This window comes from Hyperolius riggenbachi, chromosome 12 (genome assembly GCF_040937935.1).
Source record: "Hyperolius riggenbachi isolate aHypRig1 chromosome 12, aHypRig1.pri, whole genome shotgun sequence".
NCBI lineage: Eukaryota > Metazoa > Chordata > Amphibia > Anura > Hyperoliidae > Hyperolius > Hyperolius riggenbachi.
The window spans coordinates 234,967,366-234,995,212 of NC_090657.1; the positions used below are offsets into that span (position 1 = coordinate 234,967,366).

Here is a 27,847-nt window from a genome sequence, read left to right on the forward strand (position 1 = left end):
ATGTATCGTGTGAGGCAGGCGAGGGGCGGGGCGTGTAATGGCCCGCCCATCACACGCCTCTCTCAGGCGCACACCCTGCCTCTAGCCCTACATGTATCATGTGAGGCAGGCGAAGGGCGGGGTCACCACTGAGGGAATGAGGAAGCCTCGTAGCTCCTCCTCCGGGTTCGGTGTGGTGATGCCGGAAGTGACTCGTGTCCCGGAAGTGAGTCCGGCTGTGAGCTGTCGCTGTTATGATGCGGCAGGTAAGTGTGAGTTCCTTGCTGAGGGGGCTGCAGTGCACGGGGTCAGCTGGGACTTGTAGTGCTCCCCCCCAGTGACAGAGCATGCTGGGACTTGTAGTGCTCCCCCCCCCAGTGACAGAGCATGCTGGGACTTGTAGTGCTCCCCCCCCCCCAGTGACAGAGCATGCTGGGACTTGTAGTGCTCCCCCCCCCAGTGACAGAGCATGCTGGGACTTGTAGTGCTTCCCCCCAGTGACAGAGCATGCTGGGACTTGTAGTGCTCCCCACCAGTGACAGGCATGCTGAGACTTGTAGTGCTCCCCCCAGTGACAGAGCATGCTGGGACTTGTAGTGCTCCCCCCTCCAGTGACAGAGCATGCTGGGACTTGTAGTGCTTCCCCCCCCCAGTGACAGAGCATGCTGGGACTTGTAGTGCTTCCCCCCCCCCCCCCCCAGTGACAGAGCATGCTGGGACTTGTAGTGCTTCCCCCCCCCCCCCCCAGTGACAGAGCATGCTGGGACTTGTAGTGCTCCCCCCCCCCCAGTGACAGAGCATGCTGGGACTTGTAGTGCTCCCCCCAGTGACAGAGCATGCTGGGACTTGTAGTGCTCCCCCAGTGACAGAGCATGCTGAGACTTGTAGTACTCCCCCCCCCCCCCGTGACAGAGCATGCTGGGACTTGTAGTGCTTCCCCCCCCCAGTGACAGAGCATGCTGGGACTTGTAGTGCTCCCCCCAGTGACAGAGCATGCTGGGACTTGTAGTGCTCCCCCCCCAGTGACAGAGCATGCCGGGACTTGTAGTGCTCCCCTCCCCCAGTGACAGAGCATGCTGGGACTTGTAGTGCTCCCCTCCCCCAGTGACAGAGCCTGCTGGGACTTGTAGTGCTCCCCCCAGTGACAGATCATGCTGGGACTTGTAGTGCTTCCCCCAGTGACAGATCATGCTGGGGACTTGTAGTGCTTCCCCCCAGTGACAGAGCATGCTGGGACTTGTAGTGCTCCCCCAGTGACAGAGCATGCCGGGATTTGTAGTGCTCCCCTCCCCCAGTGACAGAGCATGCTGGGACTTGTAGTGCTCCCCCCAGTGACAGATCATGCTGGGACTTGTAGTGCTCCCCCCCAGTGACAGAGCATGCTGGGACTTGTAGTACTCCCCCCCCCCCCCCCGTGACAGAGCATGCTGGGACTTGTAGTGCTTCCCCCCCCAGTGACAGAGCATGCTGGGACTTGTAGTGCTTTCCCCCCCCCCCAGTGACAGAGCATGCTGGGACTTGTAGTGCTCCCCTCCCCCAGTGACAGAGAATGCTGGGACTTGTAGTGCTCCCTCCCCCAGTGACAGAGCATGCTGGGACTGTAGTGCTCCCCTCCCCCAGTGACAGAGCATGCTGGGACTTGTAGTGCTCCCCTCCCCAGTGACAGAGCATGCCGGGACTTGTAGTGCTCCCCTCCCCCAGTGACAGAGCATGCTGGGACTTGTAGTGCTCCCCCCCAGTGACAGATCATGCTGGGACTTGTAGTGCTTCCCCCAGTGACAGAGCATGCTGGGACTTGTAGTGCTCCCCCAGTGACAGAGCATGCCGGGATTTGTAGTGCTCCCCTCCCCCAGTGACAGAGCATGCTGGGACTTGTAGTGCTCCCCCCAGTGACAGATCATGCTGGGACTTGTAGTGCCCCCCATCCCTCTTCACGCTGAGTTCACACACAGTCATGCTGTTAATTTACAGGTGTATAATGGCCACTAAACACCCACCATCCTTTCTTCCGATGCCCGGCAGTGGTAGAGAATGGCTGTACAGCCCCTCTCTCTCCGCAGGGACTTCAGTGTGGGGACTGGTATGATGTCCTAGTACATCTGCAGCTGCTGAGGGGTGGTTCAGCACGCACCATCTATAGTGAATGGGTACAGCTATGCCACCATGTGTAAGTATGGGCAGGGCAACTGACCGAGACAACATTCTAGAAGGTCCATGTAAATTTAGCTCCAATCTGCAGCCAATCGCCTCCCACTCGCCCAGCAGTGGTCACAGCATGCAGGGTACTCATCCAGTCTCCTCCTCTCCTCCAGGACAGCAACGATGAGACGGAGGACGTCTCCCTGTTTGATGCAGATGAGGAAACCTCCAGAAGACCCAAAAAGACTAAAATAAAGTAAGTGGGAAGTTGTGTTTGGGAAAGTGATGTGTAACGTGCTTAATAACAGTGAGATTTGTAGTGAGCTGTTGTATTTTCAAGAAGCTCATTCAGATCGAAAGAAAACCTTGTATTTTATTGACCCGGAGTAATAAAGAACTTGTGATTGCATCTATACCAGATACGATAATATAAAGCAAACCTGAGAACTCCACTCCAGATGTGATACTCGCCTAAGAAGAGGCTCTGGGTGGTATAGTGCCTTCCTGTTCTTCTAAGTGGCCCCGGCATTCCTCCCCTGTCGGGCGGGTAAATTGGTTCAACCAGACAGCTCTTCAGAACTAATCATACTTCCAAGGACAACTTAGTGTGCCTGAGATCAAAGGTTAGCCTGTATTTATACTTGTCTTCCTCCTGCCCCATGAGATCCACGCAGTCCCTCGCCGTCCTCCTTGGCCCCTCTGTTCTGCCGCTATCTGGCCCGGTAATCCAGCTAAGCATGCCCCTTCAGTGTGTGTTCAGCTGTGCGTGTGCAACTGTCGCGTTCCCGCGCCTGGGAGCTTTCTGCGCCTGCACAGAATGCTTCCAGCAGCGGAAGTGCAATGGGAGGAGCGCATGCACGGCCAAGTCTCACGTGTTGAAGAGCTTGGTCGGCCCGATTACCGTGCCAGATAGCGGCAGAATGGAGGGGCCGAGGAGGATGGCGAGGAACTCCACGGTCCTCACAGGGCAGGAGGAAGCCCCAGGTAAGTATAAATACCGGCTAACGTTTGATCCCAGGGTCACTTTAACCACTTAAGTACCAGCAGTCTCTGCCCCCTTAAGGACCAGAGACCGCTGGTACAATAACGACGGAATCCCAGCGCATACCGGTCGCAATCGTCGTGCGACGGGATCCTTTAACATCCACTCTGCCATGTCTATGAGGGCAGAGTCATGTGAGCCGGTCAGGAGCAGCTTTCATTGGCTCCTGACTGTGTCTATCAATGTAAGCCAATGGGAGCGGCTTACGTTGAAAGACAGGGCCAGGAGCCAATCGGCTCCTGACCGACTCACATGACTCTGCCGTCATAGAGACAGGCAGAGCCAGTGAGCTGCAGCGAAAGACGTCAGGTTTGAGCGACGGAAACGGCGGATGCGGGCGGTGATTGAAATCTGCACCCTGCCAGCCTGGAGCCCACCAAAACAGGGCGTAGATTTCAATCATTTTGGTCCTTAAGTAGTTCATTGCTACTGTGCATGAGTGGTCCGGACTTGCGTATGAGTGGCGGTACACCCGTCCTTGAAACTACTCAAGGACACAGGTAGTTCCGAAAAGCTTTTTTTACCTACTCGGTCTTTACCAGCTGAAAGCAGAGGAATGCCGGGCCACGCTGAGATATGGGAAGGCGCAACACCATCCAGAAACTTCCCTCTACTCAGGTCACTATCAAACCTGAAGCCAGTGTTCTCATTTCAGGTTTACTTTAAATGACAACTGTAGTGTGAGGTATATGGAGGCTGCCATTTTTTTTTTCCTTTTAAGAAGTACTGGTTGCCTGGCAGCCCTGCTGATCTATTTGGCTGCAGTAGTGTGTGAATCACACCAGAAACAAGCATGCAGCTAATCTTGTCAGATCTGACAATAATGTCAGAAACACAATCTGCTGCATGCTTGTTCAGGGGTTATGGCTGAGAGTATTAGAGGCAGAGGATCAGTAGGACAGCCAGGCAACTGGTATTGCTTAAAAGCAAATAAATCTGGCAGCCTCCATATACCTCTCACTACAGTTGTCCTTTAAGGAAACTATCAATAATGAGGGCACGAAAACCGCTGTGTTTTCGTATCGTACGATCTGAATAATTTGAACATACAGTCAAAAATTTTACCACCTTTAAAAACGCTCCCATTTTCATAGCAAATTGCCCTAAACATCTGTCACGGTGACAAAAGTATACTGGATTTTTGCTGCCCCGCACCACTGGACAATATAAATAATGTTTACTGTGGCAAGAACCACCACAGCTCCACTTAGCAGTATGTGAGCAGGAGCGGTTCACCGCAAGGCCTGGAGGGTCAGCGTTCATCTGTGCAAACAGCATGTGATCGCACAGCCTTCACAATGCTTAAAGAGACACTGAAGCCAGTTTAAAAAACGGCTTAACTTTTATTTATGTGAGGCATGTTTGCCCCTGCTAAAACGCCGCTATCCTGCGGCAGAACGAGGGGTCTTAACCCCTCAAATCCCCCGGGGCACGCTGTGGGGAGCGCTTCCTGTAGAGGCAGAGCTTTCAGCTGCAGCTCTGCCTCCACACGCATCTATCAGCGCGTATCTCCGCCTCTCCCCCGCCCCTCTCAGTCTTACTGCACTGAGAGGGTCGGGGAGAGGCAGAGATACCCGCGGATTGACGCACATGGAGGCAGAGCTGCAGTCAAAGCTCTGCCTCCATGAGCAGCAAAATCCATGATCAAGACAGTCGTGGATTTAGCAGGGGGGGATTTGGGGGGTAAAGACCCCTCGTTCTGCCGCGGGATAGCAGCGGTTTAGCTGGGGCAAACATGTCTCACATAAATAAAAGGTAAAAAGCAGTTTTAAACTGGCGTCAGTGTTTCTTTAATAAGGTGATGCGTTTTGTCGCTTATTCAATTCACTTTTTCACCTAGGTAATATATTCACACCTACCAGCGCGCATGAAAATACTCACAATCATTTTGACAAGACTTTTCCTTCTACTGTTGCTGCTTTCTCAGTTTCAGAATGCTGGAAAGTTATTTTAACCCTTGAACAGCCAAATTATTAGAAGGCCAGGTTTTTTTTTTTTTTTTTAGCACTTTTTTTTTATTTGTTACATTTTCCTGCTTCTAATCAGTACTGCTGTAATGTGTATTTATGGCCACTTGTCACTAGGGGGCAGTGTGAGACAATAACAGGACTTCTGCTTTCAGTTTCTGTATTTTCTGCTAGTGTAGTGAGATCAAAGCATTCCAAGAACTTACAGCATAACAAGTTCTGTGGACTGAGGTCATAAGCAGAGCACTAATCTCAAACGAGATAATGCCTTGGAAGCTGCTATTGGATTAAACAAAAGATGAACAATTCTCTCTTAGGAGGAAAATTTGGGAAAAAAGTGGATTGCATATGGGCTCTTGTCTCCTTGAGAAGAACGTACTTTGACATGGAACATGCACAACAATCCGAGAAGAACAGCAAAAGCAACTTTTGGACATGGTGAAGGAAACGAGTAGACCAGAATCTATATCCACAACTAAACCATTCTTATATCAACATAACCATAACCAATGATCTAATGCCACAAAAATCCCAACTACACTTAAAGCCCACCTCCAGCCAAAAAAGGCTCTGAATGGCAATACATATATGTAGCCCAGGCACTGTGTACAGTTAGATGAATATATAACGTTTACATCTGGTACATCAGATTGGATAGAACAGACTCCCATTTATACAGTGGTGTGAAAAACTATTTGCCCCCTTCTTTATTTCTTATTCTTTTGCATGTTTGTCACACTTAAATGTTTCTGCTCATCAAAAACCGGTAACTATTAGTCAAAGATAACATAATTGAACACAAAATGCAGTTTTAAATGATGGTTTTTATTATTTAGTGAGAAAAAAACCTCAAAACCTACATGGCCCTGTGTGAAAAAGAAATTGCCCCCTGAACCTAATAACTGGTTGGGCCACCCTTAGCAGCAATAACTGCAATCAAGCGTTTGCGATAACTTGCAACAAGTCTTTTACAGTTCTCTGGAGGAATTTGGGCCCACTCATCTTTGCAGAATTGTTGTAATTCAGCTTTATTTGAGGGTTTTCTAGCATGAACCGCCTTTTTAAGGTCATGCCACGACATCTCAATAGGAATCAGGTCAGGACTTTGACTAGGCCACTCCAAAGTCTTCATTTTGTTTTTCTTCAGCCATTCAGAGGTGGATTTGCTGGTGTGTTTTGGGTCATTGTCCTGCTGCAGCACCCAAGATCGCTTCAGCTTGAGTTGACAAACAGATGGCCGGACATTCTCCTTCAGGATTTTTTGGTAGACAGTAGAATTCATGGTTCCATCTATCACAGCAAGCCTTCCAGGTCCTGAAGCAGCAAAACAACCCCAGACCATCACACTACCACCACCATATTTTACTGTTGGTATGATGTTCTTTTGCTGAAATGCTGTGTTACTTCTACTCCAGATGTAACGGGACACGCACCTTCCAAAAAGTTCAACTTTTGTCTCGTCGGACCACAAGGTATTTTCCCACAAGTCTTGGCAATCATTGAGATGTTTTTTAGCAAAATTGAGACGAGCCTTAACCACCTTAGCGGTATGGACGAGCTCAGCTCGTCCATTACCGCCAGAGGGTGCCGCTCAGGCCCTGCTGGGCCGATTTTAATGAAATAAAGTGCAGCACACGCAGCCGGCACTTTGCCAGCCGCGTGTGCTGCCTGATCGCCGCCGCTCTGCGGCGGCGAAAGAGGGTCCCCCCAGCCGCCTGAGCCCTGCGCAGCCAGAACAAATAGTTCCGGCCAGCGCTAAGGGCTGGATCGGAGGCGGCTGACGTCCATGACGTCACTCCGCTCGTCGCCATGGCGACGAAGTAAGCAAAACACGGAAGGCCGCTCATTGCGGCCTTCCGTGTTACTTTTGGCCGCCGGAGGCGATCAGAAGAACGCCTCCGGAGCGCCCTCTAATGGGCTTTCATGCAGCCAACTTTCAGTTGGCTGCATGAAATAGTTTTTTTTTAATTTAAAAAAACCCTCCCGCAGTATAACACTGTTCTTTTTGCTTAAATGTGGTTTGCGCCTTGGATATCTGCCATGCAGGCCGTTTTTGCCCAGTCTCTTTCTTATGGTGGAGTCGTGAACACTGACCTTAATTGAGGCAAGTGAGGCCTGCAGTTCTTTATATGTTGTCCTGGGGCCTTTTGTGGCCTCTCGGATGAATTTTCTCTGTGCTCTGGGGGTAATTTTGGTCGGCCGGCCACTCCTGGGAAGGTTCATCACTGTTCCATGTTTTTGCCATTTGTGGATAATGGCTCTCACTGTGGTTCGCTGGAGTCCCAAAGCTTTAGAAATGGCTTTATAACCTTAACCAGACTGATAGATCTCAATTACTTTTGTTTTCTCATTTGTTCCTGAATTTCTTTGGATCTTGGCATGATGTCTAGCTTTTGAGGTGCTTTTGGTCTACTTCTCTGTGTCAGATAACCCCTATTTAAGTGATTTCTTGATTGAAACAGGTGTGGCAGTAATCACGCCTGGGGGTTACTACAGAAATTGAACTCAGGTGTGATAAACCACAGTTATGTTATTTTTTAACAAGGGGGGCAATCACTTTTTCACACAGGGCCATGTAGATTTGGAGTTTTTTTTTCTCACTAAATAATAAAAACCGTCATTTAAAACTGCATTTTATGTTCAATTATGTTATCTTTGACTAATCGTTAACGGTTTTTGATGAGCAGAAACATTTAAGTGTGACAAACATGCAAAAGAATAAGAAATCAGGAAGGGGGCAAATAGTTTTTCACACCACTGTATCTGTAAGTAGTAATTTCTTATTCCTCCTGAAGCTGAAAGCATTGTGCCCTCCTCTTCTGCCTGGATAACTCCCCTGCTGTCTGCCCCTCCCTCCCTTCTCTCTGCCTGCCTTGATCAAATTACTTCTCTTTTTACAGTGTGTAGGAAATAAACTAGACAGGAAAACTGCTGCAGCCTGTGTTATCATGTCTGTCTGCTATAATTCTTATTTCAGATGTCTGTCTGTGTCTGCCTAGATAAGATCACATGGACATGAGGGGTGGAGTTATGACATCAATCCCCCAGCATCCTTTGCACCTATGGTTTGGAGAGAAACAAATATGCCAGGGCCCAATTTCACACTAGGGGCGGGGATTTCAAGACCATATGTGGAATACGGACCCTGGGAGTGAGAAAATCACACTTTATCATGTGTGATTTTATATATCTTGGCAACTCATTATTGGAATTTATAATTTAGGTACTCCTTAAAGAGACTCTGAAGCGAGAATAAATCTCGCTTCAGAGCTTATATTCAGCAGGGGCACGTGTGCTCCTGCTAAAATGCCGCTATCCTGCGGCTAAACGGGGGGCCCTTACCTCCCAAATCCCCTCGTGGAGTCCCGGGGATCTCTTCCTGGTGAGGCAGGGCTAATGGCCGCAGCCCAGCCTCCATGCGCGTCTGTCAGCGCGTATCTCTGCCTCTCCCCCGCTCCTCTCAGTCTTCCTTCGCTGAGAGGGGCGGGGGAGAGGCGGCGATGCGCCGCTGATAGACGCGCTGAGAGGCAGGGCTGCAGCCGTTAGCTCTGTCTCAACAGCAGCAAAATCTACGACCAAGTTGGTCGCGGATTTTGCAGGGGGGGATTTGGGAGGTAAGGGACCCCCGTTTAGCCGCGGGATAGCGGCGTTTTAGCAGGGGCACCACATGCCCCTGCTGAATATAAGCTCTGAAGCGAGATTTATTCTCACTTTAGTGTCTCTTTAAAGTGAACCTCCGGACTAAAAATCGACTCAGCAGCACTGAAAAGGCCTGGTGTTTCTTTAACAGTATCACAGCATCAGAACTTTGTTTCTCTTACCCAAGCCTCATTTTTAGCTGCACAGAAGAAAACTGCCCGGGCATTTTTCCCGATGCTGTGCAAAGCATGATGGGATTTCTGATGTTGTTGCTCTCGTTCTGCTGTTTTGGTGCAATTTTTTTTTTTTTTTTTTTTTTTTTTTTAAATTTGACAATTGAAGCCCAGCGTGTGCAGCTGGGAGGGGTTATCAGGACACAGGACAGTTGTAACTGTGTCTCCTGCTCCTTGTCACCTCCTTTCAACCAAAAAGATGGCTGCCCCCATGAATCACAAACATTTGCCTGTTCTTTTAAAACAGGGTGGGTAAAAAATTATATTACCTATCTTTTCTAATTAACATAACTAAGTAACTTAATGACAGTATGTTTGTTTAGGCTGAAGTTCCCCTTTAAAAAGGCCTATGGGAGCAGATACCCCCTTCTGGCAGAATGTCCTCAGTCAGAATCTCAATTGTTATGATGCCATCTAGTGGCGTCACTGAGATGAGAATCCGACTGACCAATTAAAGATTCCTGGCGGCGTGGAATGGAGAGGTAAAGGAACGCACTGCTCTCCATATGCTGGCGGGGACACTCGGCGGATGTCGGCCACGTGTATTGCCTATGGTAAATATGCCACGTGCACAGCTCTGGTGGGGGTGGGGTGACGGACAGGGTACACGGCATACAGCAGGGGACAGTGGCTTTGTATGCAGATCCGTGGAGTGGATCAGTAAATAGGCTGCACTGCTCTGGTGGGGGACATGAACACATCACAAAGCTATCCCTTTGTATATAAATCCACGGCACACAGCTAACACTCTGCAAAGCAGTCCACAGCCATTACTACAGGATCTTTTGAAAGGGGAACTGAAGAGAGAGGTATATGGAGGCTGCCATGTTTATTTCCTTTTAAGCAATACCAGTTGCCTGGCAGCCCTGCTGATCCTCTGCCTCTAATACTATTAGCCATAGCCCCTGAACAAGTATGCAGCAGATCAGATTTCAAGTCCGGTCTGACAAGACTAGCTGCATGCTTGTTTCTGGTGTTATTCAGACATTACTGCAGAGAAATAGACCAGCAGGGCTGCCAGGCAACTGATATTGATTAAAAGTAAATAAATATGGCAGCCTCCGTATACCTCTCACTACAGTTCTCCTTTAACCTTACAAAATCCTCCATTATGATGTCTGCTTATTTGTAATAATTATTTGGCTGTGGTGGTTACTCTGCACAAAAGTTGTGTGTGTTTAGAAGGTGTTCTAGTGTTAAGCAATGGAGGATAGATTGCAACCCTTTCAGGCTACAAGAGGACCTACCTGCTGATGCTGCTTTATGGGATCGGTTCATCTTGTGCCACCAATGCAACCTCTGACCTCGGCTTATACTCGAGTCGATCACTTTATTTTTTTAGGTTTTTTTATGTAAATGTTGGGGGTAGGCTTATATTTGAGCATATATGATATGTGCTCAGATTGTGATAAACTCCTTGTGTTTTCCAGGCACCCCCTGGCATCGTTCTTCCACCTGTTTTTCCGAGTGAGCGCCATACTGGTCTACCTCCTGTGTGACCTGATCTCCGGCAGCTTCATCGCCTGCATGGTCACCATCATCCTCCTCCTGTCATGTGACTTCTGGGCGGTAAAGGTAAGCCCCGCCCCCCCCAATGATGGTTATTTAGGGCTGCATGTGCTTCTGGAGTTTTACCCGGAACCCCAGCCAAATCTTATGCTTAGAGGGGGCATCCAGTGTAGAAGATCGGTCAGGCTTTAACCTCAGAGGAGATAAAGAAGGAAACACAGGAACGCCAGAAGCCCGATTTAGTGTAGTATTAAAACGTACAAATCGTACACCACACACAGCAATTGGATACTCGCCTTCAGGTTGCTTAAAGGGAACCAGAGAGGAAGCACCCTTGTGTATTTTACCATATATATCAGTGGGAACATTAGAGAAAACACTTACCATGCTCTCTGTTTCATCCTCACTGCTAAAAGTGTCTGTTATCAGCTGTGATAAGAATCCCGTACTGAGCATTCAGTCTGGCTTTGCAGGGAATAATTATAGCTGAGTCATTATAGCAGAGCCACAAGGGGGCAGGCTTGGGCTTGAAAAGACACCAGAGAATACAGACTCAGCTATAATCTTTCCGTAGCTCAGCTAGACTGAGTGCTCAGTCGGGGATTCTTATCAGAGGTGATAACAGTCAGATTAAACAGAGAACAATGAAACAAAGAGCAGATTAGGTGTTTACTGTCATGTTCCCACTGCTTTATAAGGTAAAATACAAGAGGGTGCTTCATCTCTGGTTCTCTTTAAAGCGCAACCAAGATGATCACTTGTGGGGAAACACCACCCCATTTTGGCCTTTAACCCTCCTGGCGGTTTGCTAAAAATCCGCCAGGGGGCAGCAAATCTTTTTTTAAAATTTTTGTTTTTTTTGTTTTTTCATGTAGCGAGACAAAGTCTCGCTACATGATAGCCGCTGCTCAGCGGCATCCCCCCAGCCCCTCCGATCGCCTCCGGCGATCGGAGATCAGGAGATCCCGTTCGAAGAACGGGATCTCCTGGAGGGCTTCCCCCGTCGCCATGGCGACGGGGCGGGATGACGTCACCGACGTCGTGACGTCAAAGGGGATTCCGATCCACCCCATAGAGCTGCCTGGCACTGATTGGCCAGGCAGCGCACGGGGTCTGGGGGCGGCTGCGGCGCGACGGATCGGCGGGTAGCGGCGGCGATCGGGCACTGCACGCAGCTAGCAAAGTGCTAGCTGCGTGCAGCAAAAAAAAAATTATGCAAATCGGCCCAGCGGGGCCTGAGCGGTGCCTTCCGGCGGCATAGCCCGAGCTCAGCTCGGGCTTACCGCCAGGAAGGTTAAGCAGGTTGGTGATAACATTCAAATTCCTACACAACCTAGGCCCCGGATACCTGAAGGATTGGTTGCAACTACCTCATACCTCCGACATCCTCAGATCAAAAGGTTCTAATGTCCAAAGTCTGTAAATTAAATACAATATAAAATAAAATCAGCGCAGACTCCAGAGATGTATTGATGTATCATATACTTTCTAAAACTTCATCACGATGATACTCAAATTCTAAAGGCTTCTGGTGGTCACCATCGCCCAAATAACAAGAGGCTTACCAGCTGCAAACAACCCACATTATAAGGTTGTATATCTCGCATTTCATGGCAGAACAAATCGGGAACAGTCCACCAAAGATCCACTTATCCAGCAGTCCCGATGGTGACCAAGATGATGGCGTATAAAACAAACAGCAACTCTAAGTGTAAACTGTTTATTAAAAAGCTGACAAAAGACTAGGCATTTAAAATATAGAACTTACATACAGGGCCCAAGACATGGGAACCCTGACAAGAGTTGCACGCGTGTGTTGGTCAACAGCATAGGACCGTTTGCAGGTGCCGCCTGTCTCCTTCCCGACCAGTTTCCCAATCTAGCATCATCAGGGGATCGAGGATCTAATAACTTCACCAGCTCCAGAGCTCAACTAAAGACCTTTGGAGCTAGAGCCTTCTGTCATGCTGCCCCTACTCTGTGGAATGCTTTACCACACCCAATCAAGACAGCTCCAACCCTGGAGGTGTTTAAATCAAAACTATAGGAGAAAAGCTCTTTGCAAATGGTTGATTATTGTTGGTCCATTCTCCCAAAAAAGGGAATCTTTAAGGCTAAAATGTTAAACTCTCTACCCCCCCCCCCCCCCCTCCCCAAGGCGAGGAGGCATCTGCGGGACGAGTTTCATCTAGCATGTGTGTGCCGCTTTAGTCACTTTGATAAGAATTTTTTTTTTTTTTTTTAAATGGAACTAAGCCAGAGGTGCTCATTACGAGGGATGGTCAGAAATGCTCACTTCCGATTCTGCACAAAATTTGCTTTCTGATTTTTTTTTTTTATTTTTTTTTTGAGTATTTTATTAGCCATGTTTTGTATCAGAGAATGCAACCCCCCCCCCCCCCCCCCAAAAAAAAAAAACCAGGAAAATGGAAAATCAGTCTTGTGATTGGTTTAAAGTGTAACTGTCGGGCATAAAATAAAAAATCCTTTATTTGCATCTGGTAAACAAGTAATAGGGATGCTAACCGGGCAATCCAAAAGTTACAATCACTATTACTTTTCTTGTTGATAAATGATCATTCCCCAGTTTACCTGACTCTTATTTGGTACACAAAAAGGAAGTTGCAGGGCATGCTGGGTTGTCCTTTTTTGCTTCTCTATTTCCTTTCAGACTTAACTAATGCAGCCTGATTGGCTGAAGCCTCTTTCCCTCCTGTTTCCCCCTCCCACACCTCTATTCCTCTCTGATTGGCCAGTATTTCTCATGCTGAGACAATGCACTTTCTATAGTGGAGGGCGGGCAATGCATACACAATCAGGTAGAGGTGAGTAAGGGAGGAAATGACATCAGGATTGGCTTCAAAATAGCCACAATTAAAATGGGAAACGCTAAGAAGGATTTTCTTTTTTTACTGTAGAAAAATCACTAAAATGTTATGTAAGTAGAGCAAGTATTTATCTACTTATATGTGTGGGGGTTTTCTTTTCTGAGATAGTATGGCTGACAGCTCCTCTTAAAAATTACTGCAGTGATCCAATTTTTGCAGAAAAATTCTGCGTTCTCGGATTGGACTAACGCTTCTGAGTTCTGTGATTGGGATAAAATTATCGAGTTGCGGTAAATCAGATTTCTGTGGAATTGCGTTTTTTTTCTGAATTCTGATCGGAATCAGCATCCGTAGTTGTTGCGTAGAAGGAGCGTGCGTTCTTGCGTGTGTCAGTGTGAGGGAGTAAATGACAGCGTTGGTAATGACCATATTCTGCAGTATGTCAGCTTAGTTCTGTGCTTGGAGGTAACTCTGTCTGCTGGAGATAAATCTGTTTCTCTGTGCTTGCAGAACATCACGGGGAGGCTGCTGGTCGGTCTGCGATGGTGGAATCAGGTGGACGATGATGGGAAGAGCCATTGGGTGTACGAGTCCAGGAAGGTAAGGTCGTGTTATGCTGGGAATACACAATGTTTTTTTTTCTTGGCAGATTAACCATTTCCGCTCTGCAGCGCTCCCGCGCTTGGAAATGCCCGCGATTGTGTCCCCCGGTAGCCCTGGGATCAGTGAAAGGGAACATGGTTCCTGATCACCGATCCCTTTCCCCCGCAGAAAAACCGAAGCACTCACGCCTGAGGCTTCAGTTCTTCTGCCCGGACAGATTTCCGCATCCCCCTTGTACTTCCGCTTAGCGAGAAGTACAAGGAGGGAAACCAAAAATGAAGGTAACCATATTGTGGCCAAATACTAAAACTACAGCTACACATTTTTTACATTACAATTTACACAGATAACAATATTAAAAATGACCTGTTTATGTCCCACACCAAAATATTAACCAAATAAAAATTTTAATGGAAAAAAAAAAATTACAATTAAAAAAATAAAAATAAATAAATGGTTACCTAAGGGTCTGAACTTTTTAAATATGCATTTGAAGGGGGTATACTACGGACATTTTTTTAAAAAAATTATAAGCTTGTAAATAGTGATGGACACAAAACGGAAACCATGCACCTTTATTTCCAAATAAAATATTGGCACCATATATTGTGATAGGGACAACATTTAAATGGTATAACTGAGACATACGGGCAAATAAAATACATAGGTTTTAATTATGGTAGCGTGGATTATTTTACAGCTATAATGGCCGAAAACTGAGAAATAATGAATTTTTTCCATTTTTTTTTCTTATTAATCCTGTTAAAATGCATTTACGGTAAAGTGGCTCTTAGCAAAATGTACCACCCACAGAAAGCCTAATTAGTGGCGGAAAAAACAAGATCTAGATCAATAAATTGTGATAAGTAGTGATAAAGTTATTAGCAAATGAATGGGGTGTGAAAATTGCTCCGATGCATAAGGTGAAAAATCCCCACAGGCTGAAATGGTTAACTGGCCAATCGATTTTCCGAACCATTTTTCCGACCATTTTTCTGATCAATTTCCGTTTACCTCTATGAAAAAATCATTCAGAAAAATTATCAGATCTGACCTGTCGGAAATGATCTATTGAGCCAACTATCTGCTGAAAAACCTCCCAGCATCAGACTACAGTATAGTGAATGTAAGACCAGTAACAAGAGCCTATGTGTATACCTCCAATAATTGTCACCCGTGAAGATCATTCATGATTGTTTCTGAGAATTATGTAGGAATGATTGTTGCGCAGACACGATGCTCAGCTGCCTGTCTTACAGGGGGACAATGAGCGAGAGAAGCCTGTCCTCGCGGATTACAATAGTTCTTGATTCTACATGATAAATTACTAATGCCACCATAAGCAGCATTTACAGTGGGATTATTCTCAAATTGAATCTCTTTCCTAAAGCATTATACTGTATAAAACCACTAATTGATAAACTTGTATTGCTAGAATTTTCAGCTTGTGCACTACACGGTGTAAACAAGGCAGACAACTTCCTGCTGTATCCAGGGGGGAAGTACATAACTTTCTCTCCTTTGTTTGTTCACTAATTACTTAGAAACTCTGAAGCGAACAAAAATTGCTATTTTTACCTGCTAGTTCGCTTCAGTAGTCTCATTAGATATAAACCGCTGCATCCCCGCCGCAAAACGAGGGCTTTAGACCGGGCAATTACCGGGGCAAACATTGACCAACTTGGCCGTGGATTGTGCTGCCCTGAGAGGCAGAGCTTTCAGCTGCAACTCTGCCTCTCCTGACGGCAATCGCCGCATGGATCTCCGCCTCTCCCCGCCCTTCTCTGTGAAGGAAGAGTGAGAGGGGCGGGGAGAGGCGGAGATCCGTGGCGATTGATGTCAGTAGAGGCAGAGCTGCAGCCGAAAGCTCTGCCTCTTGAGGAAGCGCTGCCCGGATTGCCGGATTTGGGGGGGTCTAAAGCCCTCGTTTTGCGGCGGGGATTTGGCGGTTTACATCTAATGAGAGGACTGAAGCGAACTAGAAGGTAAAAATAGCTGCAATTTTTGTTCGCTTCAGTCTCTCTTTAAGGCTCGTACACACATCCAAGAAAGTAGCCCTATTTGTCATCTGAATTGTCTGTTGGAGTACAATCAGGCGCGTGTAAGCGTGGAAAATGACTAGCCGAGCGACTCAAAACAGGCGGTTTGCCTGATCCATCCGGCAGATCAGCTCGCACGCCTGTTGGCCTGATATCGTGCAGTTGGCCACGTGTACAAGTCAGGCCTGTGGAGTCGGAGCAATTTTTAGGTGCCTGGAGTTGGAGTGCTCCCTAACCCCCCATGTGTTTACGTATCTCCATCATGTGTGTTCCAGGTACCGCAGTTTGTAGTGCATGCTGTGATATTGTGTGGCCCTGGTTGCCACAGTGCATGCTGGGAAATATAGTCCATTAATGTGATTACATCTGCCGGGCCCTCCCCCAACAGCCCACACCATTAACGTACCTCCCTTAGGAGGTTTTTTTTTTTTTTTTACTTAAAGCAGACCTGAGCTCAGAACTTTCTTTCTTCTCTAAAAGATAAGCAACTGCATAATAACCGTCACAGGAAAACATTTGTTACAGCTGATACAAATCCTGCAATAAATCTGCAGTGTCTACTTCCTGCTTTCATGGAAGCAGCCATGGCAGGCAGCTGACTCAGCTGAGGGATCAAATTACCGTATATACTCGCATATAAGCCGACCCATGCATAAGCCAAGGTACCCACTTTCCCTCCAGAAACCAGGAAAAAGTGATTGACTCATGTATAATCCCCTTCCCCACTATAGCCCCCTTCACAGTAGCTTGATGTGCCCCCAGTACAAGTCAGCCCCCCTCCCAATAGCCAAATGTGCCCCAGGATGATACAGCTCTGTCTCAAGACACCACTAGATGACATCACAGATCTGAGACACAGCGATTGCCACACAGGAAGAATCCCCGATCATTGCACCGCTGACACGCTACTTGCACGCTCCGCTCCACAAGCCAGGGGACACAGGTAGTCTTGAGCAGCGCACTCTGCACACCATGTTGCAGGGGATGGGGACACGGACACAGCAGGGAGCCAGCTGGCAAGAGCAGGATCACTAGCGCACGATCTTTATACTCCCCTGCCAGTAACAAAACCTGCTCCAAGATCCGTTGTGCTCCACTGACTCACATATAAGCCCAGGGGGTAACTTTTCAGCACATTATGTATGCTGAACAATTAGGCTTATACGCGACTATATACACTAGTGATTAGTCACAGATGAGGGGCGGGGGGGTAATAAGGCTAAACTCTCTAAATACATACAGGATGCATTTCTCTAGGTTTTCCTAGAGAAATGCCTCTGTGTCCCATCTTTATGGCTCATTTTACTCTGGAAGAAACGTACTTATTTGGATATGTTTACATGTATTTTAAATTTTTTAAAATTTTCGCGACAGAGGTCCTTTAAGTCCGACACTCTGAATCGGATGAAGCTCTGCTGGATTTTATCAACGATAGCGCCATCTAGCGGCAGCCACTTTGTATATTGGACTTAGTCTGATATTGGACCTGTAGAGGAAAAGGCCCATGTCTGTCATAACCTGATAGGATTGGAAAGGGTATAAGAATTCTGTTTTGTTTAATGCAGTTTATAGTGTAACCAGAGTAGTAATGAGTGCCCAGTGATATTGGTGGTATTGGTAACCATTTCCTGTTTCCGTAGGCGGGCTCGGGGAAGAACGTCACGTCTGACGCAGAGTCGCGTATATTCTGGCTGGGCCTCATCACCTGTCCTATCATATGGGTCATCTTTGCCTTCACCGCGCTCTTCTCCCTGAAAATCAAGTGGTTGGTGAGTAAAGAGAACCTGTCCTGTCTGCAGCCTCTGCTAAGTGTGGGAGGAACAGCCAATGTATAGAATACATCTATAGTCTATTTACCTCTGGGTATAATGTATTAAAGCAAACCTGGAGCGAAAAAACAGCGAAGTGAACATTAAAAGTCTGCTATTTTATTTTTTCATTTTGTTGTTATATAGCTTTTTTTTTTTTTTTTTTTTTTTTTTTATTTATTACTTTGCACCAGTATGTCATAGTTGCAGTATACAAACTACACTCTGTATTTTAAACTAACCCTTCTTTGAACTTTCCTGCTGTTAAAGCTTATCTCAAGCTCTCCGTCACTGTTTCTTTGATGTAGAATTGCTTCAGAAAACAGGACTGTATTGGGCCCAAGTAGAAGAGCTCAGAGAAGCTCTTTTGCATAGGGAACTGAAGTTTATAACTCTTCCTGTACTGGAAACTATTTTAGAATAATTTCTTTACTATTCATGTTCTATTTCTTAGCTGTACTACATATACAATTCATTATCTCATAAGTTTATTTCCGCCTCAGGTTTGCTTTCACAGAAAAGGCTACTGAAAACACTAGTGATGAAGATGCTAAGATTCCCAGCTTGCATGCACATGTAATACAAATTGTATGCACTTTGGAATCCAGCCAATCAAATGTAGTTACCAATCCCATCCATCCCCAAAACACATCCGTAGATTAATGGCTGCCTTATCTCTCCCACCACCCCCATTGCCCCAACATTGGTCCTAGACTGAACCGCTCTAAGGTACAGATTGGATATGAGTGTTTTTGTTTACTCTCATGTCCTATGTAAAGGCAGTCTATATATAGCAAGTACATTATTTAATCATATAGCAACGTTGTCTACTGTCAATACTAACATTTCTTAGAATGAAATTCCGTCTGCAGTAAAATTTTGTTATAGTAAGCTCGGATAGAGTAAGCTCGGATAGAGTAAGCTCGGATAGAGTAAGCTCGGATAGATTAAGCTCGGATAGAGTAAGCTCCAGTCAAGTCCCAGCAACTGTGTCTGTAGAAATATACAATGTATGACCAATTCTGATATAGCAAACGTCTAATAAAGGAAACTACTTTTCCTGGTCCTTTGGAGTTTACAACAAAGGGATTCTACTGTATAACTTACACTGGAAAACCTGTCCTCCTCACTGCATAGCTGACTTGCCCATCTTTGCTTTAACCTCTTGACGATCAGCTAACGCCGATTGGCGTAAACTGGTCGTCTGCGGGTTACCATGGAAACGGCCGCCGATGGCGGCTCGCCGGCAAAATGTAAACAGGCGGGGAAGAAATCCCCGCTGTTTACATCATACGGCGCTGCTGCGCAGCAGCGCCGTAAGGCAGATCGGTGATCCCCGGCCTCTGATTGGCCGGGGATCGCCGGCATATGATAGGCTGAAGCCTATCCTTCAATGCGCAGGACGGAAATCCGTCCTGCGCAGCACACAGAGGAAGGGAGAGGGAGGGAGCTGGCGAGAGGGCGGAAAGCGCTGCGGAGGGGGGCTTTGAAGAGCCCCCCCCCCCGCTAAGCAACTGCAGCCGGCGGCGATCAGACCCCCCCAGCAGGACATCCCCCTAGTGGGGGAAAAAAGGGGGGTAGTCTGATCGCCCTGCTGCACTCCTGATCGGTGCTGCGGGCTGGAGAGCCCACGCAGCACCGATCAGTGTAAAATCCCCTGGTCGGCAAGTGGTTAAATGAATGTAATTTGTGTGGAAATCACAATTTCCCCACCCCATTCATTCAGCAAGTGCTGAAAAGCGGCTATCTTGCATACTAATGTAAGGTCTAGTTCATTCAGGCTTCTCTGCTGTCCGTAATATAGCAGGAGCTGCTTGCTAACAGTGTAGCATGCGCACAGAAGCTTAATTCGTGCACTCAGAGATTAGGGAATAATTGAGCAGTCTGGAGGGCTCAGTGTAGCACGGCTTAGTAATTGATAGGGCTCCGAAGGGAAAACAAAATTAGACCCTTCGCTCTTTCACTCCCCTAAAGAGACTCAGAGACGAAATAAACAGCTCTGATACTTACCTGGGGCTTCCTCCTGCCCCATAAACACGTCCAAGTCCCACGCCGTCCTCCCGCGGTCTGCCGTTCAGCCGCAGTGATCTCAGTTACCAGCCTAAGTTGAGGCCAGTCAGGGTGTACTGCACATGCACAGACCTCCCACCGCATGTGCAGTAGACCCTGACTGGCATCAACTTAGGCTGGTAACTGAGATCACTGCGGCTGAACGGCAGACCGCGGGAGGACAGCGTGGGACTTGGACGTGTTTATGGGGCGGGAGGAAGCCCCGGGTAAGTATCAGAGCTGTACTTGTCTCTTTAACCATTTCAGCCCGCGGGGATTTTTCACCTTATGCATCGGAGCAATTTTCACCTCCCATTCATTCGCTAATAACTTTATCACTACTTATCACAATTTATTGATCTATATCTTGTTTTTTCCGACACTAATTAGGCTTTCTGTGGGTGGTAAATTTTGCTAAGAGCCACTTTACCGTAAATGCATTTTAACAGGATTAATAAGAAAAAATTGGAAAAAATTCATTATTTCTCAGTTTTCGGCCTTTATAGCTTTAAAATAATACACGCTACCATAATTAAAACCTATGTATTTTATTTGCTCGTATGTCTCGGTTATTATACCATTTAAATTTTGTCCCTATTACAATGTATGGCGACAATATTTTATTTGGAAATAAAGGTGCATTGTTTCCGTTTTGCGTTCATCGCTATTTACAAGCTTATAATTTAAAAAATGTTTGTAGTATACCCCCTTCAAATGCATATTTAAAAAGTTCAGACCCTTTGGTAACTATTTATGTCTTTTTTTTTTTTTTTTTTTTTTTTTTTTTATTGTAACAAGGGCGATGCGAAACTCTCTCCGGGCAGAAGAACTGAAGCCTCACAGGTGAGCGCTTCGGTTTTTCTGCGGGGGAAAGGGATCGGTGATCAGGAACCATGTTCCCTTTCACTGATCCCAGGGCTACCGGGCGGCACAGCGGGGATGCGGGGGCGCGATCGCGGGCGGGAGCGCGCCCAAGCACGGGAGCGCTGCAGAGCTGCCGCCCGGACGTGAGCTTCACGTCCGGGCGGCGGAAATGGTTAAGGAGTACCTGTAGTTTGAAAAAAAGTTAAATACTTACCTCAGTAGGGGGAAGTCTCTCTCAGAGGCTTCCTCGGTCCACCTCCGCCCTATTTCATTCTTCCGCTGTGACCCTCTGATAGTATTTAACATTGTTGCATATTGTGGTTGTGCCTGCACTCCCCCTTGGTGTACGAGTGTGACCGCACTGCGGAGGAGCAACCTATGGCCTGCCCTTGTGCAGTAGCATGGAGCTGCTCATCCACAGCTCTTTCCTCCGTGTAGGAGCGGCTCCATGATGCTGTGCAGGTATGAACCCTACTGGTGCCTGCGCAGTGTGGCTGTGCTCATACCTACAGGGGAGCGGCCGTGATGAGGATTCTGGCCAGCAGCGGAGGGCTCATGTACGTCGGAAGCCTCTGCAGCGAGAAAAATGTGTGCTGCACTGGTTCATAGATCATCATCAGCAACCACTCCTACCTGTTCACCTCCCCGCCTTCATTCTGAAGCCACGCCTCCTTACTAAACACCAACAGATCTGATAGCAAGGAGGCGTGTCTTACGCTGATGAAGTAATCTCTTCTCCCCACTCCGTGTTCCCATGTGATTTAAAGGGGAAGTGGAATAAAGAGAAGGAATAAGAAAAAGACACCGAGAGCCCAATATGGTGTAGTATGCTCAGGACAATAGTGGATAATGTAATGTGAGAAGGTTATACTCACAAACAAGGGTTACCGCTGAGGCAACCACTGTGAATGCAGGTGAGGAGATTAGACCTGTCCTCACTCAGGGTTAAGAAGTCGCTCTCCGTAAATAGAAGAAATGTAGGGGTGGGTCCCCCTTCTACCAAGGGTGGACACTATAATGACTTTGATGAACAGAGGCGCCAGCAGAATAAAAACAATAATTAAAAGTTTTAAAATATGCTGGGGAGGCAGTGGTGGACGTACCTCCGAAAGCAGACTAGACTACTTGTCTGACATAAATAAACTCCCAGAGGCGCTATATGTGCTACCTGAGAGCTACTGTTTTGTCCCCTGTTTTATTGCCTGATGAAGCGGGCTTGGTCCTGCGAAACGCGTTGCATCTATTGGGGTACTAATAAAGTGTTTGTCAGACAAGTAGTCTAGTCTACTTTCGGAGGTAAGTCCACCACTGCCTCCCCAGCATATTTTAAAACTTTTAATTATTGTTTTTATTCTGCTGGCGCCTCTGTTCATCAAAGTCAAAGAGAAGGAATGAACAGGCAGGTATAGGTCTTTTTTTCTTTTTCTTTTTTTTTTGTAGTTTTTGAAAAGGGACGTTAAAGTGAACCAGAGAGGAAGCACCCTCATGTATTTTACCATATATATCAGTGGGGACATTAGAGAAAACACCTTCCCTGCTCTCTGCTTCCTCCTTCACTGCTCAGCCTGCTTCTCATCAGCCCTGATAAAATCCCCGACTGAGCACTCTCTGATGTCTTTTCAAGCCCAAGCCTGCCCCCTTCTGGCTCTGCTATAATGACTCAGCTATAATGATTCCTGAGCAAAGCCAGACTGAATGCTCAGTTGGGGTTTTTATCAGGACTGATAACAAGCAGGCTGAGCAGTGAAGAATTAAACAGAGAGCAGGGTTTGTGTTTACTGTCAAGTTCCCACTGATATATATTGTAAAATACATAAGGGGGCTTCCTCTCTGGTTCACTTTAAAATGCACAATAAAAAAAAAACCAAAAAAAACCCCTGTACCTAAACTGAGTTGATCTTCTGGCAGGCCAGGTAAACGCTATAGGCTTTCCAGTTTCAGCGTGCAGTAAATATTCACTTCTTGCTATTGCAGGCTGTCGTCATTATGGGCGTGTCACTCCAAGGTGCAAATCTCTATGGTTACATTAAGTGTAAAGTGGGCACACGAAAAAACCTAACCAGCATTGCCACCAACTACCTGGGCAGCCAGTTCCTCAAAAAGGTGAGTGATCAGCCACGGCCTGCGGTGTTCATTGGTTTCCTGTGCAGCTGTACATGAGAGGACCTCCAGTATGAAGAGAGCCTGTCAAGCTGTCTGGATGCAGGATTGTGGGGGTCGCAGGGTGAAATACTCACCTGATCAGCTGTGATACAGGTCATGCTCCGCCCCCTCTCCTCCTCACCGATGTGGTGGCGGCCATGTTTGCCGAAGTGTGCCGGAACTCTTGTGCATGCGTCGCCGTACCCCGCCATCAACTCAGCAGCTACCACTTAGGCTGGGCTGGCCACAGCAGCGCACATGCCGATTTTCCTGCGGGGGGGCGGAGTAATCGCCTGTATGAATGAATAACGAGTGAGCGTGAAATTAACCCTGAGACCCCCAATCCTGCATCATTAAGACACAGCCTGGCATAAGAGGCTCTTGAAGTTGGGCTGTTACCAAAAAGTATAAAAGTGCCATGTTCTACGTATAGGTGTTAAAAGGACTACTGTAAGGGGGGGGGGGGGGAAGAGCTGAACTTACCTGGGGCTTCTAAAGGTCCCCCGCAGACGTCCTGTGCCCGCGCAGCCACTCACCGATGCTTCGGCCCCGCCTCCGGTTCACTTCCAGAATTTAATGTCGCAAACCACTAAGCCTGTGTGGCTGCGTCCTCGCTCCTGCTGACGTCACCAGGTGCGTACTGCGCAGGCCAGACATTACTGCGCCTGCACAACAGACTCCCGGTGATGTCAGCAGGGGCGAGGACACGACGCAGTGGTTTTGCAACATTAGTCACAAATTCCGGAAGTTGCCAGCGGCAGGGACTGGAGCATCGGTGAGTGGCTGTGGGGGACCGTTAGAAGCCCTGGGTAAGTTCAACTCATCCCCCCCCCCCTCCCCCCTTACAGTACTCCTTTAAAGTGTAACTGTCGGGCATAAAATAAAAAATCTATTATTTTTATCTGGTAAACCAGTAATAATGATGCTAATCAGGCAATCCAAAAGTTAAAATCACTATTACTTTTCTTGTTTATAAATGATCATTCTCCAGTTTACCTGACTCTTATTTGGTACATTGCCGCAAAAAGGAAGTTGCAGGGCATGCTGGGTTGTCCTTTTTTGCTTCTGTACATTAGTTTAGTCTGAGGGGAAATAAAGAAGCAAAAAAAAAAAAAGACAACCCAGCATGCCCTGCAGCTTCCTTTGTGCGGCAACGTACCAAATAAGAGTCAGGTAAACTGGGGAATGATCATTTATAAACAAAAGTAATAGAGATTTTAACTTTTGGATTGCCTGGTTAGCATCCTTATTACTTGTTTACCAGTTAAAAATAATTGATTTTTGATTTTATGCCCGACAGTTACCCTTTTTAAGTTAAAGCTCTTGTCATACGTTTTGGCCGTCTGTTATGTGCAGCTATTTTCCTGCTAAAAAAACAAATATGGCTGCATTTCTTGTGTCGGGATGATAACGGGAGTGAGGTTCTGTGATCCTGCTTCTTCCATTATCACCCGATGGCCGAAAGAACTAAAAACTGTGGTGAAGGAGGCATCTGAAGTACTTCATAGACCTCCCCTGACAGTTTGTCATATTGAAGTATACGTTTATTGGTGGTGCGCAGTCTCTGGAGGAGAGCGCAGGTTTCATTTTATTTTATAGACTCCTCTATAAGCAGCAGAGTCCGTCAGACACTGTTGTAAAAAGGAGAGAGGAGAGAACGCCTCTATGGTGCAATACTTTTCATTCATTTTGCAGATTGCAAAAGAAATTGACGTACAAGATCGCATAAATTTGCAAGCATATCTCACATGCTCAATGTTCCACTTCTCGGACATCGACCGTGGCCAGCGGGGGACATCTACAAGGGTACGTCTCGGGTCTGGGGTCCAGGCAAGCTCCGTGAGCTGGGTGATAATGAGGTCACTGGGCATGTGAGATAGGCTTGCAAATTTTTGCAATCTTGCACATGCATTTCTTTTGCAATTTGCACACTGACGTAAAGGTATTGTTCCAAAGAGGTGCTTTCTTCTCTCCTTTTTCTGATACTGACACCCCTCAAATCCCACCACTGAGAGAGCTGCTTTCCTCCTGTTATTATCTGACACTGGCAGTGGAGAGCTGATTCACGTTATCATCATATCCTTTAGTCATGGTTGTTACACATATATTTGTCCATTGAGCCACTATTGTAAACCCTGACAGTTTGATTTTAGGACCCCTGGAGTAAGTGATATAGAGGCTGCCATATTTATTTCCTTTTAAGCAATACCAGTTGCCTGGCTATACTGCGAATCCTCTGCCTCTAATACTTTCAGCCATAGCCCCTGAACAAGCATGCAGCAGATCAGGTGCTCTGACGGGAAAGTGACTGGATTAGCTGCATGCTTGTTTCCGTTGTGATTCAGACACTACTGCAGGCAAATAGATCAGCAGGACTCTCAGGCAACTGGTATTGTTTAAAAGAAAATAAATATAGCAGCCTCCGTGTTCTCACCTTGGATTCACTTTAAGGGGCCAGTGCCACGGACGTGCAGGCTGCCACCACCTTGCAGCATATATGCCCCAAACCACTGCCCTTTTTTCTCCCCTGATTGTGAATAGCGTTCATACAGGAGTGTTCACTAGTGAGTGCATATTCCAGGCACATTTCAGCTGCAGAGTGAGTGCTTAAAGGCGGGGCTTCTTCCCATGATAACAAGACCTCTAGAGCAAAGAGGCGGGGCCTCTTCCCATGACCACAAGACCTCTACAGCATGCATGTCAAACTGCGGCCCTTGGAACAAATCTGGCCCTCCGAGCCATTAAATTTGGCCCTCCAGTGGATTCCCCACTTTGCATTTTGTTTGGCCCACTCTAGACCACCAGAGAAGCTATGTTGGAGGTGAAGCACTAGAACACCAAGGAAACCATATGGGGGAGGTAGGGAGGAAGCACTAAACACTAGGGAACTGTACGGGAAGTGGGGGGGGGGGGCCTCTAGACACCAGGGAACTATATAGGGAAGCAGGAAACTGTACAGGGGAGGGGGGCTCTAGACACCATGGAACTGTACGGGGAGGATGGGGGCCACTAGACACCAGGGAACTGTATGAAGGCTAGTAGACATTGAGTTTGGCCCGCAGCTAGGTCTCAGTATACAATTTTGGCCCACTTTGTATTTGTATTTGAGTTTGACACCCCTTGTTCTAGAGCAAGGAGATATTCACTAGCAAATGTAAAGTACAGCCCTGCAGAAGAGGGCAGCGCTGTAGAGATGCTTCAAATGTGATCATTAATATTTAGGAAGTGTATTATGAAGTCTATTACAGCTCTGCTGAGTGGCACATGTGGCCGGTTATTATACAAATATCATTTCTTTGTTATGTCAAAAGTAAACGTGTTTCTAACCGTTTATGGAGTGATGCTGTAGTCCTACATTGTGCCCCGCCTCTTTCAGCCTTGCTACGCTGCTCTCATTGGCTGACTGGTGCCCAGTACTCCTGCCCCCAGCATCATGTGACTTGGGATGGTGTCTGTTCACCAATAAGAGCAGCTTGGTGAGTGAGGAGTGGGCGGGCACAATTGATGACTCAGCGATCTGCAGACCTCCCTCCAGCACTTCCCGTAATGCTGAATATCCGGTATGAGCTCCGCAGTTCAGGATCCACATTCTCACCCTTGTCGCCGCCTATAGTCGGTACATTCCACATCACGCTCCATGGCGTTCCACATCACTCCAGCACTTCCTCCTTCCCGGTGTAAGCAGGAAGTATTGGAGAGACAAAATGCAACGTGAAGCCCATCAGCTATAGGCCGCGACAAGGGCGAGTTAAAGGACCACTGTTGCAAACAGTTGTACAATTTAAAATGCATGTAAATGCATACATATAAGGAGTAGGTTTCTTCCAGAACAAAATGAGCCATAAATTACTTACTCTGATGAAACTGACATGTTTTTGACTGGTTCATCTCTTCATGGGGGACTCTCAGTATTTTATTTATTCTTTAAAAATGCACTCCCTGGAAAGTATCTATACAAAGATGTAGGCTGCCAACCTACCTGTTTGCATGCTATTCTGGCAGTTGGACTGAGCAATTGCCGATTCACTAAGTGATTTTGAATTAAAACTCTGAGAATCCCCCATGATAAGATGAGTTAGAGCTAGTCCAAAACCTGTCAGTTCTGTCAGATTTCTACTACCTACTGTAAGTGACAGCAACATAGGACAAAAATAATTTATAGCATATTTTACTCTGGATGAAATGTCCTTTTAATTCAATAGTGGTCCTTTAGCCACCCAGCTCATACACTCATACCTGGTGAAAAAATAGAGCAGTACTCATCAGAGCAGTGTATGTTGATTATCATGTGCTGGTAAACATTGCTGTATTGACTAAGCTATATTTTCTATGATGGCTGAACAGTTGCCAAGTCAGGTTCATCACCATTGTAAACTTACTTGGCCAATAGAGGCAGTTCTGGGCGCACACTCGGTACAATGCTGCAATGCCTGAGCGCTTTTCTGTACAGCTCCTGTCCGTTGTCCTGCGGTCTCTGGATATGTCACCACCGTTCTCCAATAAAACATAATCTCATTATCCAAAACCCTTTTGTTTCTTGTGCTTTTCAGACGTTTTCGAGGGACGCTCAGCCAGAGTCATAACCTTCTCTGAAACGCGCTAAATGAATCTATTTTTAACTGCTGAATAGATGGGGACTGTGGTGCGTCTTTTTTTATTTTTACCAGTTTGATCCTTCCATGGAAGTATCTGAAGATTTTGGGGTTTTTTTAATCTCTGTAACGTTGGCTGTGACAGAGACTTGCACGCAATCGCTGCTTGGCGAACAGAAGATCGGTTTCCTGAACTATTACAATGGGGCGGAGCACTATCGCTGTACGGAGGAGGAGGGCGGTTCTCTCCACGTCTCGTCATACAGACATTCCCCCGTCACAAACACGCAGATTTTTCTTTTTTCCAGTGATTTGGTTTGTGGGTGACAAATGTAAATATCTATTTATAGAAGACTTCTAAGTAAAATGACTTATTTGCCAGAAAAAAAAATAAAATAAAATGTTGTTTCCAGA

At 46.8% G+C, this 27,847-nt stretch overlaps 1 protein-coding gene across 1 annotated transcript; it reads left to right on the top strand.

Moving 5' to 3' along the window:
• Positions 1-143: 143 nt before the first annotated feature.
• Positions 144-27,847, top strand: LOC137542086 (Golgi apparatus membrane protein TVP23 homolog B-like). The gene is made up of 7 exons (XM_068263742.1): positions 144-245; positions 2,292-2,374; positions 10,430-10,574; positions 13,847-13,936; positions 17,619-17,747; positions 22,674-22,802; positions 27,392-27,847. Exons 1-7 carry the CDS (start codon positions 234-236, stop codon positions 27,422-27,424), a joined length of 621 nt encoding a protein of 206 aa, XP_068119843.1. The 5' UTR covers positions 144-233; the 3' UTR covers positions 27,425-27,847.